Source organism: Syngnathus leptorhynchus, chromosome 3, assembly GCF_054491065.1.
Source record: "Syngnathus leptorhynchus isolate UIUO chromosome 3, UIUO_Slep, whole genome shotgun sequence".
NCBI classification, from domain to species: Eukaryota; Metazoa; Chordata; class Actinopteri; order Syngnathiformes; family Syngnathidae; genus Syngnathus; species Syngnathus leptorhynchus.
The window spans coordinates 1615810-1634553 of NC_141197.1; the positions used below are offsets into that span (position 1 = coordinate 1615810).

The 18744-nt window shown below is 39.6% G+C and overlaps 2 protein-coding genes across 9 annotated transcripts; one reads left to right on the forward strand and one right to left on the reverse strand.

The window, feature by feature from the left end:
* Window positions 1–442: 442 nt before the first annotated feature.
* LOC147058813 (casein kinase II subunit alpha'-like) lies at window positions 443–9259 on the forward strand. Of its 8 annotated transcripts, none has more exons than XM_085907417.1 (14): window positions 443–638; window positions 1068–1186; window positions 1253–1455; window positions 1861–1972; window positions 2845–2946; window positions 3173–3223; window positions 3326–3385; window positions 4177–4260; window positions 5977–6087; window positions 6239–6340; window positions 6557–6657; window positions 7111–7259; window positions 7427–7517; window positions 8393–9259. In XM_085907417.1, exons 3-13 carry the CDS (start codon window positions 1346–1348, stop codon window positions 7504–7506), a joined length of 1062 nt encoding a protein of 353 aa, XP_085763543.1. In that variant the 5' UTR covers window positions 443–638; window positions 1068–1186; window positions 1253–1345; the 3' UTR covers window positions 7507–7517; window positions 8393–9259. The 8 variants fall into 8 exon arrangements, with proteins under 8 accessions (XP_085763543.1, XP_085763544.1, XP_085763545.1 ...); XM_085907418.1 differs by having other exon boundaries at window positions 1289–1455; XM_085907419.1 differs by having other exon boundaries at window positions 1097–1186.
* A 631-nt stretch (window positions 9260–9890) lies between these two features.
* On the reverse strand, window positions 9891–18070 carry kiaa0895l. Its single transcript, XM_085907412.1, has 7 exons — window positions 17852–18070; window positions 15023–15776; window positions 14800–14943; window positions 14235–14367; window positions 13428–13733; window positions 11467–11564; window positions 9891–11318 (listed from the first exon to the last, which is right to left on the reverse strand). The coding sequence occupies exons 2-7, from the start codon at window positions 15743–15745 to the stop codon at window positions 11157–11159; spliced, it is 1566 nt and encodes a 521-aa protein (XP_085763538.1). The 5' UTR covers window positions 15746–15776; window positions 17852–18070; the 3' UTR covers window positions 9891–11156.
* Between the last annotated feature and the right edge of the window lie 674 nt (window positions 18071–18744).

Genomic DNA, 18744 nt, shown 5'->3' on the forward strand with positions numbered 1-18744 from the left:
CCTATCAACCACAAAATTTGGAGTGTGAGGCACACTTTTGAACCACAAGGACTTACAACTATGCTGCCCATGAACGTGGGTTGTAGTTAAGACCGTTACAAATACCTGGCTGTAGAGAGCGACAGAGTTCTTGCAGTCGTGAGCGTTCTTTGTGATTTTCCCCGACATAAAAAAAATAAATGGTAATAATAAAGACTCATAAATTTGTAAACGCATTTTGAGACTATCATAGATTAAATCGTATACACAGGAGTGCAAAGATTTATAATTTGACAATTAGAAGTAAATTTAGTATTGTGACTACATGATTTAACATTTGTATATCCCTCACCCGTAAACCCCTTACATGCTTAATATTAATAAATAAAATTAAAAGGTGTTCATTCACAATGTGGGTCTTATTTGTTATTCACCAAAATAAGACGCGATAAACGGTCAAAGGTTTGCTTCCGGTTAAGAGAAGAAGGAAGTTTATACTCCCACAAAGTCTTTTGTAGCCAGTTGAATTCACGAACCGCCAATACCAATGAACATTACACATACCACATTGGTGGTAAAACATCGCCCGGTGGAGGGAAAGGTTCTGTTGTTCACACGCTAACGTAGATGTCGACCGGATTTGACACTTCCTCAACGAGGTTAGCCCGCTCACGTTAGCTCTGATGCCGATTTAATGTTGGTCAAATAGTCACCCAGGTATTTGACGTCTCAATATCCCGAAGGTGTGAATGACCCACAACTGTCTCTAATGCTAAGATAAATAAATAAATAAACAAAACATGTCTGCTAATCGTTAAAAAAAAAGGAAACCTCCAAATACCATTATAAAGTCGCCTTTTAGCTAAATAATTCAAATTACGTATTCTTTTCATATAACTTGATCATTTTTGATGGTGCACTACCTCTGGATTTTTTTTTCAATCTCGTGCAATTTTTCATTAGTTAATATAATGTTCATCACGTAAAATGAAAAACATTGACAGCGCCAAGTTTATTCATTATTATTTTACTTTTTCAACTTTAAACTGAAACTGCTGGATTTCTATCTTTTGTGTCTGCCATTATAGAGTCCATTTTCTCTCTTGTGCCTTTAAAGCTGGCGCCTCTTCATTCCATCCTGCCCAGCATCCTAAGGGCCACCACACATTCCATCATCGTAGCACTCTCCTTCTGTTCATCAGCGGTGGTAGGTCATCCCGGCTCTTCACAACCAGCCAAACCCAATGGTAAACCCAACAAAGAGGTCTTAAAGCCACTGGGTCTGGAGAATCAGTGTGCTGCCTTCCAGTACTGGGTCAAGCGAAATTCAAGGGAAAGTCTTCACCACCGAGCCTCAAGGTGTGCCATGCCCGGATCAGCATCACCAGCCAGCAGCAAGGCCAGGGTGTACACCGATGTGAACACGGCGAAGAACAGAGAGTACTGGGATTACGACACACATGTGTCAAAGTGGAGGTACCTTTTTATACCAAAATACTCTGATAAACAGCAAGTGGACCTATAGACAATGGAGCCTCCAAGTTCCTTTAAAAATGTCAGGACTTACACATTCACAGCCTCACAGGCATTTGGAAATTGTACAACCTTTAACCAAACGTTAATGCAGTATTCATTTCATTTTTGAATTCTCACAGACCTGATTAAACCCTTTATCAGGGGCAACCTCTCTTGGACACCATCAGAGTGAATAGTGAAGTCACAATTTACTTTTTATAAGTTGACACATTATAGCTTTGTCTCCTTTTTACACTTGCCTGACAGTTAATCATCAAAGTTGTTACATACACTGACTTCCACTCGTAACTATAAAGCAGCTTGTGGCATGATATCAAAGGTGATCTTCTCTGTCTTTTCCCTCAGCAATCAAGACAACTACCAGTTGGTGCGCAAATTGGGTCGAGGGAAGTACAGTGAAGTTTTTGAGGCCATTAACGTGAGCAGCAGTGAAAAAGTAGTGGTGAAAATCCTCAAGGTAAGTCTTAACCATGTGTCTTATTTCCTTGACTGAGCCTGATTCGTGCAACACGTTTTCCATCCATCCAGTGCTTTCTCTAAATTGAGCTTAAATTTAGATTTTGACAATATTCACACTCAAAGTATATGGTTGAGATTACATATTTTCTTTTCTTCCATTCATAGTTGGGAATTATATTTTAGATTTCAGATGGATTCTGCTCATGATTGAGTTTGTGTTTGTACAGTTAAGTTGCTTCAATGTTCAGTTTTGAAGTGAGAAGGGGGTCAAATTCTACAAAATTATCTTTGTCCTGTGTTTACTAATGAGTCTATGTTTACTGTTGGACTCATTTGGTGTTTAAAGTCTTTAGAGGGATGATTTGTTTGCATTATTGATTGCAAAAACTATGCGGTCGCTGAAAATGCAATTTCAAGATAATATGATGCAATGTCAACCTTTAACATTGTGAGCATTTTAGTTTGCTTCTTTGTTCAATAGCATTTTAGCCCATAAGTCTACAACTGTTAATGTATACTTCAGTTTATGTGATCTTGAGACGGAACACAAATAAAAAGGCTTTGTTCTAATTAATTCAACAACATAGCTAAGCTTTTATTTGTAACACAAATATTTTGTGGACTTGTAACAGCACTTGAGGATCTTAAAGTGTAACACTCTCCTATTTTTCTTTTATAAAACATATAAAGCATTGTATGTGTGGAAATTATATATTTTTTAGATTTACAATTTTCATATATCATTATTAACGACGACCTCAGCCAACATTAATTGCAAGACAACTGAAAATCACTTCTGGTAAAATATCTTGTTGGTACAGAGCTCAATGATTAATCAATCACTTAAAAAAATGCTTGTTTTGAACACAGCCTGTCAAGTGGAAGAAGATTAAACGGGAAATAAAGATTCTTGAAAATCTACGCGGGGGGACAAACATCATCCGCCTGATTGACACAGTGAAAGACCCTGTGGTGAGTTACTATATCGTTAGAAAATCAACTACATACCCCGATGCAAATATTGGAAAAAAAAATAGACCAACTTAAATAATTTCACATTTCCACCATTCAATGTCACAACTCAATTGAAATGTGTGTGCGTGCGTTTGTGTTATATATATATATATATATATATATATATATATATATATATATATATATATATATATATATCATTTTAGAATTGTTCTCTTTGCAGTCCAGAACACCAGCACTTGTCTTTGAGTGCATTAATAATACAAATTTTAAGGTACGTACTCTTGTACAAAATCATAATACTTTCTATGATAACCTTTATGAAGCATACACTTAGGTTGCTGTTTAAATTGCTGACGATGTTCATCTTCCACAGGAGCTTTACCAGAGGCTGACAGACCATGATATTCGTTACTACATGTACGAGCTTCTCAAGGTGACATCATCTTCTTGTCTCAACACCACATTGTGTAGCCTAAATCATGTATTTGATAGTTGGTGCGTTGTTTTGCATGACAGTTATTTTAATGCGGAAGTTGATGTTCTTTTTACACCATGGCAGAAAATTCTCATACATTTTCGTCAAATATTTTTTTATATAAAAAGAAATTAGACCAAGAGACCAACTTCAAAGCTATTTCCACCATTAATGTGACCAATAGTCTGTGAGTTTGGATCTAGTTGTTCTTGGCACTCCAAAGAAACACCAGCACCTTGAAATTGCTGCTTCTTGTGCATGTGTTTTTTTTAACTGCTGCTCTTAATACGGCACCTTTGCCTGTCTACGACTTTTCTTAATACGCCCTAAAGTGAACAAAACTGTTTGCAAATAATTAAATGGTATGATAATTGTCTTGAAATGTCCAGTAGCTATTCTGTTTTATCTTGTTGATCTATTTTTTGCATTCAGCAGAAAGGTGTCCCCCCCCCCCCCCCCATTCTGCATAAAAACGGAAATGCTTAATAATGTGGAACAATCAATAGAATAACTTAGTACATATTTTGTGTCTGACAATAACTTGTCGGTTGCAAAGATGATTCTTCTCGATTTTGTAGCCTCATAAATTTTTTTTAAAAAAAAGCGAACAATATGCACAATGGCTTCCATCCATCTGGTCTCGACGCAATAGTGTCGCGATTGTGTAATTGTGTGGTGTCTTTATTTATTTACTTTTTAAAGAAATACCAATAAATATGCAACATATATTTGTATCCTGTGTCTCCAAGGCCCTGGACTACTGTCACAGTATGGGCATCATGCACAGAGATGTCAAGCCTCACAATGTCATGATCGACCACCAGCTGAGAAAGGTTTGTATTAGTTTACTGCTTATTATAATTATTGTCAATGACACTTTTATTGTGCCCACGCTTCCAACCATCCCCCACCCACCTCGATTACTATCAACATAAGTATATTAGTTGCATGTTGATCAGTAACAGATAACTTTGACTGTTTTCGCCCAACTTGCCGACATGGGAAACGGGTTGAAGCAATTCTGCTAATCTTGTCCCATCTCAATTTTAAGCAAGTATTTGCATAGCCTAACTCAATAATTACACTTCTATTATGTTGCTTATGATGCCACAGAAACAAAATAAAGAAACAAAGAGAGAAAAAAAGAAAGAAAACAGCAGAGTGACTTTCTCAATTGTATACTTTCTCAATGTATACTACGACAAGACAGATTCTTGAGATTTCACGAGAATCTCTTTTTTTTTTTTTAATGGAAGATTGTATGGAGTCTCTATGAGATTTTCAGTGTCTTCTTATCGTTTCCAGTTTTAAAAGTTGCGTTTTTGTATGGGTTTTTTATTTTGGGTCGTCCGGGAGACATGGCCTACGAGAACCCTGGTCACCAGCCAGTTGATAACTCATCATCCGCCATACTGGCCTCACGTTACTTTTTCAATTCAGACATCTCCTGACGAAGCGTGGACATCATTTCTCTGGTCTCTCTATTGTTGGCCTTTAACGTTTTTCATAAAAGCCGGTAGTTCCTCGTTGCCAAGGGAACCAATCCCTATTTTTATCAGCTTTCAGTACACTCGCAGCACTGTGAGGGTCAGAGAGAGCCATTCGAGAAGATGTAAACATCCTCTACATCTTTAGACAATCAGTCCGCTTTCGTGAAAGACTCCAAAAATCAGACAACTTTTGGACAATTTGAAGATAAACGGTGACTCTGTGGTAGTGGTCATCTTACTACACAGTGTTTGACCCTCGGCCGTTGTGACCATGTTGAAGTGTCCTTGAGCAAGATACAGAGGAGCATTGGGGGGGGGGGGGGGGGCGACTCCTGATACTGCGTCATCAGTTGGTAAATGTGGTGCTAACAGTGTAAAGTGCTTTGAGTAGCTTAGGTAGAAAAGCGCTATTCAATTGAAAGCTCATTTACCATCGAAACGGTTACATGATTATTTAAATAATTGTCATTTCATATTATACATATTATAATTGATTACTTGTCAATTAATCAAATAATTGACACAGCTGCTTGAAGAGTTGAATAAAAGCTATTTGCGTTGGTAAGTCCTGTGGAATGTTTTTTGTCCTCGCTGTCTACAGTATTGTTGGTATCTATTGGAGGAGTTTAAGAGTATGTGCAGGTCCCTGCTTGATGTGGCATGCAGCCTTAACCTTTCACACGCCGACAAAATATTCAAGACCGGTTCCTCTACTTGCTTTTGTAATGAGAAACATTGATAGTTCAGTACTTGGAGTGTAACCTTTCAACACAAGCATGTTGGTTAAACTCTGATTTGTTTGGATGGGGAATCAGTCTCGCAACAAGGGAAAACGAGGGGAAATGATTCTTTGGGAAAAATAAGATACTTACCTTTAATGTGTGACAAATGGCTTGTGTTGCAAAGCTGAGTATCTTCACCTAAATGCAACAGATTTTTAATATCATTTATTTTAATCAGCCCTTTTGTTTTGTAATGATGGTTAACTTTAACTTGAAGAAATAAAAGGCGGGTGAATGAATGAAGTGAACAGTTGTTTTTTTTCTGTTTATGTTACAGCTGCGTCTTATAGATTGGGGTTTGGCAGAATTTTACCATCCTGCTCAGGAATACAACGTCAGGGTGGCCTCTCGCTATTTCAAAGGCCCGGAGTTGCTTGTGGATTACAAGGTAGAGTCCCCCTGATTTATTTATTTATTTATTTATTTTAGGTTTTCACACTGCACAATGTCTGATTATTGTTATTATTATTTTTTAAATGCTGAATGAGGTGGTGATGTTTGATATGTTCTCCCAATTGATATTTGTTCCCATTTTGCAGATGTATGACTATAGTTTGGACATGTGGAGTCTCGGGTGTATGTTGGCAAGCATGATCTTTTTGAAGGAGCCTTTTTTTCATGGCCAGGACAATTATGATCAGGTAACAGCAGAATTCAATAAATAGGTATGACAGATTGCATTTTACCACAGCAATAGTTCCACCTGCTCTCTGGGTCAGGACCTTTTCTTGTAACTGTGATTATAATCGGCCTAGAAATGTAGGGGAAGGTAAACCTATATTTGTTGCTACTGAATTGAGATGTCATGCCGTATATCGGGGGGAAAAAAATCTGACACTTGAATCCTGTTTTTTCAGTTGGTTCGCATTGCTAAAGTTCTTGGCACTGATGAACTTTTTGGCTACCTAAATAAGTATCGAATAGAACTGGACAGTCGCTTCAAAGACCTACTGGGACAGTAAGTGTTGACATGGTTTTCATTGTCTTTTAGCTAGATTTATTGCCTTTGTATCAATTATTATATAATTCACTCTCACCCATTAGCCATTCTCTTTCTTGACACTACATTGAACAGATGATACTTACTACATTGAGAAGAGTTCTTCAGTTTTCTCCAAGCTCTTTTGAGGCAAAGTCAAGTTTGTTGATATAACTCTTCAACACAAAAGTCTGTCAAACAATTTCACACATTGGCAACATTTTCTGTTACATTTCCGGGCGGGCGGGCGGACATTCATTCATTCATTCATTCATTCATTCATTCATTCATTCATTCATTCATTCGCTCCTTCAAAGTCAACTCATCGCTAATGGCGTAGTTGTTTGTTCTGCAATTGTCCCCCAGCTTCAACAGTCATATTCCCGCCATAACGTTAAGCACACACACACACACCCTGCTTTGTGTGTTCAGGCAAACACGGAAGCGGTGGGAACAGTTCATCCAGTCAGAGAATCAACACCTGGTGAGCCCTGAGGCTCTGGACCTGCTGGACAAGCTCCTGCGTTATGACCACCAACAAAGACCAACAGCCTTGGAGGCCATGAAGCACCCATATTTCTGTTAGTAGTAACTCGTAGAGGTCAATCAGGCCAATGGGGTAAAAGGAAGAAAATGGTATCTGAATTGATTAGAAATATCTCAGTTATAGTAACACGTTGAAATCAGTTTGATTGCGTGTTAATTTCCAACATAACAAAGCTGAAGTTACTGTGTCTTTTGTTTCTAGACCCTGTGGCAAAACAATCCAACACTAATGCCAACACAATCAGCACAAAAGAATTAAGCACCTCCATCGTGTTAGGCTAAACAGCAGGCAGGTAAGTACACAGCATCACTACTAATACACTTCCGGCCAAAAGCACCACCATTCAATACAGTGAACCCTCATTTTTTCCGGGGGTTACGTTCCGAAAAGAACCCGTGATGGGCAAAATCCGTGAAGTCGAGAAAAATATATTGTTACAATAGCCATAAAAGACTGACGTAGAACATAATGGTACAAGCACAAACACACTGATTGTGTTTTAATTGACTGTTATCACCGTCTTTGTGGTTGTACCAATGCTACGGTGGGAGAGGGGGAGTGAAAAAGAAAGAGAGGTGTAGAGGGAGAGAGATGCTGATGGGTGGGAGCGAGGCTAAAGGCTATCTAGTGATTTGAGCATTCTAAATTCTCCTTAGGTGTGATTGTGACTATGACCAGTTCAGGCTGTACTGCCCGAAGATCACAGGGATGCGATCCTTGTGAGATTCAAATTGTTTGGATAATAGATGGATGGAGGAATTCCTGATTAATCTTTTCTCACACTCAAACAAAAGAAATAAATGTGGATCCCGAAGCATTTGTAATTGTAACAGTTTTCTGGGAGAAGTGGTGTATTGTCTATTATGACAACATGGTACTGGATTAAATGTGCCTATCTTCTTGCACATTTCATCAGAGACTAGAGTTTATAGCACTGTCTCCACCCAATTTCAGAGAATGGCAGCGCTCAGTAGTTTCCCAATTGCAGCAATTGCAATTAATAGCAAAAAAAAAATGTCCATGACTTAATGATCTGGTCCTCATGCAGCCAGAGCATTGCTTTCACTATCTGCCTTAACTGCTCAACTTCCCCTAGCTCTGTCCTGGCAGAATTGATAGTAATATTTTAACTATCATTTAACGAGTATATTTGTTCTCTCCCTCCAGGAAGAATCAGTTATCTCAAGTCGCAGAGATCTCTGTCTCCACACCAGCAGCCGTACGGATGTCAATTTTGCAGCGCTCACCAATCCATTTTTGCTGCTTGGAGTTAAAGACCAAACCTTTAAGATCAAGTGTGAAGTCATTTCAGAAAATGCCAAATGAAATCTCTTTACGTCACAAAGTAATTTAACATCATTCAAATAATAAAGTCTGAAAAAAGGATTTCATATATTCGACAAAGTAATCGTTTTCTTGAAGTGAGGTTCTGGCGAGCGACAAATGCTGACGTGTGACGTCGTTTAAAGAACAATTTGGCAGAGGTCAACTTGGAAAATGTAAAAAGCCAGTCAGAAATCGACTCAGAAAGCCTCAAAATACTTTTGGTGTGTGTGTTCTCATCATACTTTTTAAACATTGTGTTTATTGCGCAGGACATCTAAACTGTTTTTACTTTTGGATTTTTTTCTTAAGTTGTCAGGATGCCCTACCTGCTTGCGTATATCATCGAAGATTACCAAGCATATGCATTTTTTTTTCTAATTAAGAACCTGTGTGGTTGTTTAAAAAAAAAAACTAACGAAAGAATGTTAAATTAGTTTGAGCCAATAGAACAGCATAACTCCAAAAATGTTGGCAAAGTTCACTTCACACTTAATCTTTAATTTCCCCAGTCTATCCCCCCTGATGAACCTATTCTTTGAGCAAATGACTGTTTTCTAAGATTACATCAGGTATTGTGCTGCAAGCCTGTGTCTGTCATTTGTTGTGACCAGAGATCTAGTTCTGATATTAGCACTGAGTGGTTTGTAAGATATTTTCTACTATAAAGTGAACAGTATATTAAAAGAGAATAAACCATTTTTATTTAAACATTTGTGTTGGGATAGTCACTTCATCTTGATAGTGAGGAAATAAGACTATTTGGGAAGTATTCTATTTAAAAACAAAGAAAAAAAGTTTTGGTTTTTTTTGCAAATCTTTAAAGACAGCATGTCCAGTCTTGAAACTGCTCTCAAGATCCACTCCCCAGTCTAACCCTAAGTAATGCCCCAAATTCATTTACGCACGTGCATGCTGGCTTGCAAAGGTTGCTACATTGCTATTTTTCCTTTTTAATGTTGGCATAAACATGACAAGTTATGTTAATCTATGTTTTGTATTTGGAATATACAATCAGTTAAAACATAAGCCAACTCTTGGGTTATAAAGTGACACTATAAAAAATGTTTTAATCACTCAAAAATCAACCTTTAAATAATCATACCTCAGAAAGTGCCCTGAAAACAAAACACTTCACTTATGCAGGAGTGTTACAGGTAAACACCAGGCTTTCCTGAAATAGATTTTTGAAAAATCTACGTTAAATATGTTGTAAAAAAACACGCTACATAACATCCATCCATCCATCTATTTTCTGTACCGCTATGTCCCCACGGCGGTCGCGTTCGTGCTGGAGCCTATCCCAGCAGTGTAAGCTTATTTACTGCAGGAGATGAAAGAAAAGAAATAACTCCAATTGTGTAGTAGATATTATTTATTAAATACACAGTACATTCAAGTTCATGGAAATCAATCACCTTTATTGTCGTTACCCAATACGGGGCAACGAGATGTACTTAACAGGCTAAATTTGCCCAAGAAACATCAAAAAACAATGACTAACAGTGCGTATAGGCTTGTCGGCATTTGACATTACGACGCTCCGAGATCTTAGATGTAGAAAGAACACAAGGGAGGAGGGGGAGAAAAAGTTGGGGCTCAATTTATACACTCCTTGATTGAAGGTAATTTGAGTCAGCACAAACATTGATCAGGTCTGGCTGCGATACCACCCCAACCCGGTCCTGGTTTACCTGCTAGAATGTGTCCGAGGAATGTTTGAACCAAACTGAGTTAACCTGAGATACATGCAATTCAAAGTGTCGTTAACAGTAGAAACTAGCAAGAATACACGACGGGAGATAGCCATCAAGGTAAGTTAAATGATAGTCCCCTGGCACGTTCACTCATTATGGACCAACAGCTGCTGATTTAAATAAATAAATAAATAAATTCAAACATAAAAGTTCTGTTTTGAAGCCGTGGGTGTATGTTAATAGGGAGTTGCTGTTAATCTTGCTACGCAAAAATGACATCAATCTTATTAACAATTTTACTCAAGTGTTATCGCTGTGTAACTAGGATCACGTCACAGTATTCTATTGATAGAAAGACCCAAAACAATGTGAAGCGAAATCATACTCTCAAGAACACTTCAATGTAAATCCTCCCTGAGGCCACTGGCACTTGATTTCAAAGATTCATGGGCTCCCATGATTATATATTAGTGTCCTTTTAATTTACATTATACAAATGTTCTGAGGCATAAAAAGACAAACAAAAAAAAACACAACAAAAATAAAAAATGTGTTTAAAGCTAATGTTGGTAACATTCAGTTTGAACCCTCAAAAAAATTGCATAAATACATGTGGTTGTTGAAATCAATTTGCAGCAATGTCTTGTACAGTCGTTGGTTTCGATGATAATTTGACATAAATGTTAGTTATGGCGTGAAATCATAGTGAGAGAAGTGAAGGTGAGTGAGGGAGCTTTGCTGTGCCTAAAAGCCTTTACATACATGCGATGGACAAAAGTGAATGGAGCGAGAGGTGCCTGTGCGTACGTCCCTTTTTTATTTGTAACATTCAAGTTTAATAAAAAATGCTAACACTGAATCATTTTTGGTGCCATTCAGCTCACCGAGTGGCTTCAGGTGGTGCAAGGGGATCACGGAAGCAGTTGCTCCAACGTTGAATCGTCGACTTTGTTCACTGCGACTATGTGATCCAGATGTTGGAGGTAGCGCTCCTGGTCTTGCATGAAATGTGGGATCCTGGCGTCGTTGATCACTGCTATATGCCGCAGCTTCTCCACATCTTCGTAGGACACCTAAAACCAACAAAAATCCTATTTGCACGATCACCACAAATAATCAACTTTGTGAATGTATGTTTGCATTTGTAATGAGCTGTGATCACCCTTTTCATAGAAATGTCAAATAAAATGATTGTGTTGACGCATAAAGGCACTGACAGACCTTTCCTAAGGAAGTCAACAACTTGAAGTCGATGTTCCTTCGATGCCGAAGTATCCGCAGGATCCCGTCTAAATAAACCTGGTCTTTACTGAAGCAGCCTGCAAAAGAACCACACAGCATCAGAGCAGATTATAATAGATACAAATTAATGATGCTTGAACATAAATTGTGCCACCCCCCCAAAAAAAATTATATATCTACTGCATTTCATTACCACCGTCACACATGAGCAAATTTAGCATTACCGTATTGGCCTGAATATAAGATGGTGGTTTTTGCATTGAAATAAGACTGAAAAAGTGGGGGTCGTCTTACATTCGGGGTCTAGACATTAAACATTTTTGGACAGTTACGTCACCGCGCCTTACTACTGTCTACTGTTGTGCCGTTTGCCTGATCGCGATTTGTTTCGTGTGTGCGCCGTTTGATTGACAGCTTCGGCGCGCTCCTTTAAGTTTTTCTCGCATCGTACGAGTAGCCGTTACGCAGCGCCACGGCGACTAACGGTCGCCAGCAAATGTATTTTGTTGTCTCGAACGATGACTTATGTTTGGTGTGTTGCTGAGAGTATTTCATTTATGGTTATTTAGTATAGCGGAACAGTTATGCGCAGTTAGTTATGTAGTGTGTGCCGTCTACTAGTGATGTGTGACGTCAGAAGTTGACTTACGTGCTATATTTCTGTGTGTTGCAGAACCACACACCACCCACACGCACACCACACACACATACACAATCTTCATACAATAATCACATACACAAGAATCACATTCACACCCCAAAGACTCACGACACTCGGGGGCGAAAAGAGCATAACCTTCCAAGCCAACCCCCTATACAGTCCACAGGATCCCCAACAGAAACATAGCGACAATCTAGAGAACAGTGGGTCGAAGATCGACCAGGTTAACCGGCAGTCTAGGAGAAGTTATGATGCAAACTTCAAGATGATGGTGATAAATGAGGCAGAGTCTTCAAACAATTGCAAAGCAGCTGTGAAATATGGTGTCACAGAGTGTAATGTACGGAGATGGAGAGCTCAAAAAGATTCCCTAAAAATGCTCACAATCAGAGAAAAGCTTTCCGTGGTCCTCAGAGCGGCCGCTTTCAAGAGGTCGACAGGATCATTCGTTTCAGATTATTTTCTGTATAAAAATTTAATTTGGTGTTCAAAAAGTCTTTTTTCAAACTTGAGTCTTGAAAAAGAGGGGGTCGTCTTATAATCAGGGTCGTCTTATATTCGGGCCAATACGGTACTTTGTACATCAATTCACAACATTAAAAAAGCTATGGGAATGTAGTTGCATTGTTTTTTTTTTCTTATGTGTGAACTGTGGTCACTACAGCTAAATAATTTATATAATTCAAATCAAAATGTATTTATTTATATAGTGTTGAGATTTCAGTGCTTAAGTGCAGTCCACATCTTTCCATCTTTCTGTTTGAAGGGATACATTCATAGATTTGTTTGCAGTATTTTTGTCATCCGACTTGTGACTTTGGGATGCAAGTCTACGCCACACTTGTTTGGTAGGATTTTGTGAAGTTCTCATACTGAATGTTTAAAATACTGCAGGCAAGTCAACAACTTGAATCGAAGTATTGTCAAAGTGTCTTTCAGTTTTTCCTCAATTGGTTTGGTACATACAAAAAAATCTGGTTTCTCATTTCTTAGAACAAGTTGTGGCTGCTTTGGCACATCCATTGTGTACAATACTTTCTATTATTATCAAGTGCTTATGTCATGATGATTAAAATTCATGATGATAGATGTCTGTTGAATTGTATCACCCCACAACATTTTGGCGTTCGTTCATACTATATACTAAGTCTTTACACGCAAGTTGTCAAAAAAATGTCTTGTGAAGCATTAGCTCAAACAATGAGCGAGTACTTTTCTGAAGTAGTTCAAGAGAATGATGTGGATGAGAACGTGATGCCCAAAGCATGCGTGCATTCACCCGGTTGTGACGTGTCCGTCTGTCCTCTCTTGGCACGCAGGCAGTATTCCCAGCGAACGTCTGGATGCTGAACAAAGCGTGCCACGTGACTGAAGAGCTGGCTGAAGCTCATGCTGCCGGCATGGAAAACTGTATAGTAAAGAAGAGCCGCCCGCCACAAGTATGGCTGCTTCCGTAGCAACACACTGTGCAGGCTGGCCAGCCCCTCCTCAGTGGGGTTGGCTGGCTTGAGGCCAAACTGCTTTCTCCCCTCTGCCGTGGCCCATGGCTGAAGACTGTTGTTGACACCTCTCAGATAATGTGTGCCTGACCGGGAAAAAACAAACAGTGATAACTCAGAGGTTAAAGTTGAACCCCAATGGGTTGGTCTGCAGTACAAATAATAATTACAATAGCACACACAAGAGAAAAACTTGTAGGCAGGGGACACTCTAAACCGGTTGTCAGCCAATCGCAGGGCACACAGAGACGAACAACAATTCGCACTCGCACTCACACCTAGGGGCAATTTAGAGTGCTCAATCGGCCTACCGAGCATGTTTTTGGGATGTGGGAGGAAATCGGAGGAAAGTCACGCAGGCACAGGGAGAACACGCACCAGAACACGCAACCTCCGCACTGTGAGACGGACGTGCGACACCGTGCCACCACATATGACATTTATTTTGAACTATAGAGGGACTTAAATTGGCAGTGCAGCTGGTGGTGATAAGACACACGTGCTATCCAACCACAGATAAAAGGAGGGACAAAATGGAACTGATGAAAACTTGACATCCAATGGCGGGTGCTCTTGTGTAAGCTCACCTATTTCGTGTCTCAGCATCCCCTCTAGCCAGTGCTGACGTGCTCCGGCCAGGTTGATGGTCAGAGTTGGACGACAGCTCTCCACCATCATGACGGCCTGAGAAAGCAGCTCATCGGAGAGACGTACCACAACCTAAAGATGCACATACACAAGCACAGACACAAAGTTTTCACCTTTTGTGGGTAGTCTTTAAAGTGCCACGTTTTGAATATTGTCATTGTCATTTATTTTTTCTTTCTATTGAAAGTAGTAAAAAAATGCTCAAAAATCAGAAACTAGATTTTCTGCTTGTGAATCTCAAATATTATTTTGAGGGTCACTACTTCTTAAAAAAAAAAAAAAAAAAAGGAAATCTAGAGCCCTGAGTTTATTCATTGTGTGTGCTGCCACGACATAGGAACGTGCCACTAAGCCATTCTCAGATGCTAATAATAAATAAAATGTAAAAATATAAAATGATGTGTTTGATTTTAGATGCCAAAAAAATGGTTGTTTTTTTCCATGCATGTTTAATGTCTAAGGTTTAAAGGTCGGTGCTTGAAAAAAGTTTGGGGTTGGACTTACCTCACCCACACAGCCTTCCTTTTGCAAATATTTCCGCACGGTGGCCCACACCTGACTCTTAGGAAGCACAGTCCCACCTGTGACCTCCTCAAAAGTCTCATAGGAGCCAAACTTGTTCAGGACACATTCCATGATTCCAACAGCCTGCAGTCACACACAAACCGCTCAATGTGAACTCACACTTGATTGATAAAAAGATTTGGTTTCTGAGATTGTGACATACCTGCTCGAGAAAGAGGCCAGAGCCCTCACTGTACTTGTCTAGCACGGAGTTCTGATCCAGCTGGGCATATTCAAATTGGGGCTCATACTTGTAGTCAGACTGGAAAAACTTTTTCTTCTCCTGCTCAAGGTTTAGAGGCCTGAGAGCAACAAGCAGACACGGCCTGGGGGAGGTGGACGGTGGGATGCTTCCCACACCTTTAGCGATGTGTGGTAGGGAGGTGGCGGGTCGCATTTTCCCATTTTTAGCACGCAGCCCCAGGGATTGGTTGACTGAGCACGTGCTCTCACTGCGGCGCATCCAACCACCGGCACCTAGGCTGAGGCTAGTCCGGCTGCGAGCAGGGGGCGACGGGGCGGCCGACCCGCTGCGCCAAGGTGGTTGCGTGAGCTGCCTTTCTGCCATCTGCTCCTGAGACCTTCGCAGGCGCTGTGGTGTCACGTCTAGGCTGAGGGGGCGACGGAGAGCTGGCCTGAGCGTAGCGCCCGCTTTTGATACTAACTTGCTGTCTTCCTTCTGGTCAGTGTCATTCTGAGCCAGAAACCCATTTGGGGGTGCCTTGGCCTGCTTGGACACACGGCGCCTTCCGGCCCGAGGTCTCAGCGTCGTTTTATTGCTACCGCTAGCTTTGACGGATTTGGACTTGTCCGACTGAAGCCCACCGCCTTCAGGATGCTCACCCTGCACATGATCCATGAGGACTGCACCCGAGTCCAACACCATCACCTCAGCCACCAGCTCTGCCTCACTCGGGCTGGAGCAGACAGAACACAGATCAGGGAATTACACAGCCAGCGGATGAGTTTGCTCTTTTTTTTTTTTTTTTCAAACAAGCAATTCAAATTGAGTAAAACTGTAACACGTTGCTGATGTAATATAAAACTAAAAGGTCATTTAACCGTTAAGGGCAATTGTGGAGCGAGTTAATAACAATTGCTTATTTACACAACATTAATTGATTAATATCATTTTCTTTCAGATTAAAAGTTATGAGCATTTTAAGACAATAAGTGTCATAAATTAAAAATAATCTGTGAGGGTGCACAACAGTGCAAATCAGACCCCTCATAAAGTATGATTACCTAAACTACAGTATGTTAGGTTGTTTGCTAAAATACACTAGAAAGAAACCCAATTCTTAGCTTCTGCTCTAACTTTGAAGTCACTGCTTTGCACATATTTTTTTTTCCCCCCAAATTCTCCGACTACACTACAGAGCTATACGTACTGAACAAAAACATAAATGCAACAAATGCATATTCCTCTGAAATGTAACCAATATCAAACAAGCTACTGATGAGAGAGCATGATTATTGTACAGGTGTGCCTCAGTCACAATAAAAGGTCAGTCAAAAATAAGGCTGTGTAATTAATTATAACTCAATTACAATTATTATATACTCATGATTACAAAATTGGCAGAGCTAAAAAAAATAATCTGCATTAATATCCAACGCACTGTTTGTTTACACAAGGAAACCTCATTTATACATTAGAAATTTTAGTGTATAAAGGAATTTACATAGTTATAGTGTTTCAAAGAAATGTATTCGTCTTAATCGTTTTTTATAAAGATATTCTTTTGTACAAAACATAAATGATTGTTTAAATAATCGTGATTACAAATATTACCATTTAAACATAATTAATATTTTTCCCCCATTATCGAGCAGCCCAACTCGAAAATGTGTAGTTTTAATGTATCTGGTACCAATTGGTTTACGCCTTTTCCTTCACACAGTCCAACACATCTCCTTTGCATAAGGTTCAGCAGCTGTGCCATTCATCCACCGCTTCCTTTCTATTTGATGTCCAATAAGGTTACTGGCAATAATTAAATTTTACCAGATTATTATTATTTTTTTGCAATTACTTAATGGTACATTTGTGTACTTCCTCAGTTAAGACAGACACCAGAAGATTATTTTTAGGCTGCCACAAGACAAATTCTCCATGAATCATTCTCACAGCCAGATAAGGGAATATCTTGCTTCTCGGAATCTGCTGTCATTGACTCCTGATGCTATCCCTATGTTTTCCACAACCAACATATCAATCAATCAATCAATCAATCAATCAATCAATCAATCAATCAAGCAATCAATCAATCAATATCTCAACTCCAGGTTGCCTTTACCTTTCTTTAGGAATTTCTTTTGACAAAGTGTTGTGATCCGTGGGGTTTAGAAAAAAAATTGTTCACATTTTGATGCAGCAATAAATAGGACATACAGATATATTTTCAAACATTGGAAGGAAAATTAAAAAAAAAACATCTGATGAACAAATACTCAAATAAAGCATACACTACCATTCAAAGGTTAAGGGTCACTTAGAAATGTCCTCATTTTTAAAATAAAATGGCTATTTTTTTCATTGAGCATAACATTAAACTAATCAAGCATACACTCCGTACTTTGTTAATGTGGTAAATTCTAGCTGCATTCATCTGTTTTTTAATGCAATATCTACATGGAGGCCCATTTTCAGCAACCAGTCCTCCAGTGTTCTAATGGTCCATTGTGTTTGCTAATTGAAAACCCTTGTGGAATTACATTGGTTTTCATGGAAAACACTGAATTGTCTGGGTGCCCCCAAACTTTTCAACAGTAGTGTAGATACAAGAAAATCTAGGTACACGATTACTTAGGTACAGTAACTAACTACTTGCATTTCGTTACTTTCCACCACTGCTGCAGATTAAATCCCAATAATATAATACATTTAAGTAATTGGAAGAAAACTAGATCTTGCACTAAATTTGCAATTGAAACACATGGGGAAACAGTTCATATTGCCTCTCAAGATAATACAAACAAATGTTCTTACCATCAACATTTCCTCCACAAACTACTCCCAACCAAAGAGCCAATCAGCGCTGGGAAGAGGTTTCCATTCTTCCCCACCGTTCACTCGCACATGACAGCCAGCCGGAGGTCCTCAGCAGCAGGCAGCCAGCCAGCCGAGTGCTTCTGGAGCAGGAGAGGACAGAAACAAGGCGAATAACGGTCCGGTGTGGAGCGGGCCTGAGGCGCCTGCCTGGACCGGCCAGGAAGCGGCGATGGCGTTGGAACCTATGACGTCACACGACGCTGCGTGATGACGCACGACCCCGGAAAAGCAATTCCACTCTATTCCGGTTCAAGTGACGATCAAAACATCAACAGAACTGTGACAAATTATTTTTCGTTCACAGATTATCAGCAACAATTTTCCATACATATGTTTAATGACATTTAGATGCGTTTTCACTTGGGTTTTGGAGGGGGCGTGGTCATTTTTTGAAGGGGGGGGGGGGGGGTCATTTTGGTATTTTTGGGGGGGGAGGGCATTTGTGTCATATGTTGTGACACAAATGACATGGTGTCTGTATAGCAATTGCATGCATTGGCCTAAATAACACAAAACAACATACATACAATAAGAAAAACGTATTTACACTAACAAAAAACGTGTACACTGACATTTTTGAGTTTTATAGTGGTACACTAAAAGACCAAAGAAATATGGCCATCGGTGCAGCATTTGAAGACAAAACAAAGGGCTCCTCTTCAGTCCTCCTCTTGCGGGGTGCGTTGGCACCTTTATTTGCCTTGTATGTCAAGCACTCAGCTTCATAAGGATCACAACTCTGGCGAAAACACGTGATTTTTTTATTCAGCTCCTCCATGAACGTGCATTTTCGTTTTGGCATTGCTTGGAAACACGGTGTAGACTGGCCA

Coding starts and splice junctions, on each gene's coding strand:
- LOC147058813 (XM_085907414.1), top strand. CDS start 1,346: ATGCCCGGATCAGCATCACCAGCCAGCAGCAAGGCCAGGGTGTACACC. Junction 1,973..2,844: donor TAGTGGTGAAAATCCTCAAG/GTAAGTCTTAAC, acceptor TTTTGAACACAG/CCTGTCAAGTGGAAGAAGAT. Junction 3,386..4,176: donor ACATGTACGAGCTTCTCAAG/GTGACATCATCT, acceptor TGTGTCTCCAAG/GCCCTGGACTACTGTCACAG.
- kiaa0895l (XM_085907412.1), bottom strand. CDS start 15,745: ATGGTGTTGGACTCGGGTGCAGTCCTCATGGATCATGTGCAGGGTGAG. Junction 13,734..14,234: donor GATGCTGAGACACGAAATAG/GTGAGCTTACAC, acceptor TTTCCCGGTCAG/GCACACATTATCTGAGAGGT. Junction 11,565..13,427: donor GACGGACACGTCACAACCGG/GTGAATGCACGC, acceptor GTTCTTTTGCAG/GCTGCTTCAGTAAAGACCAG.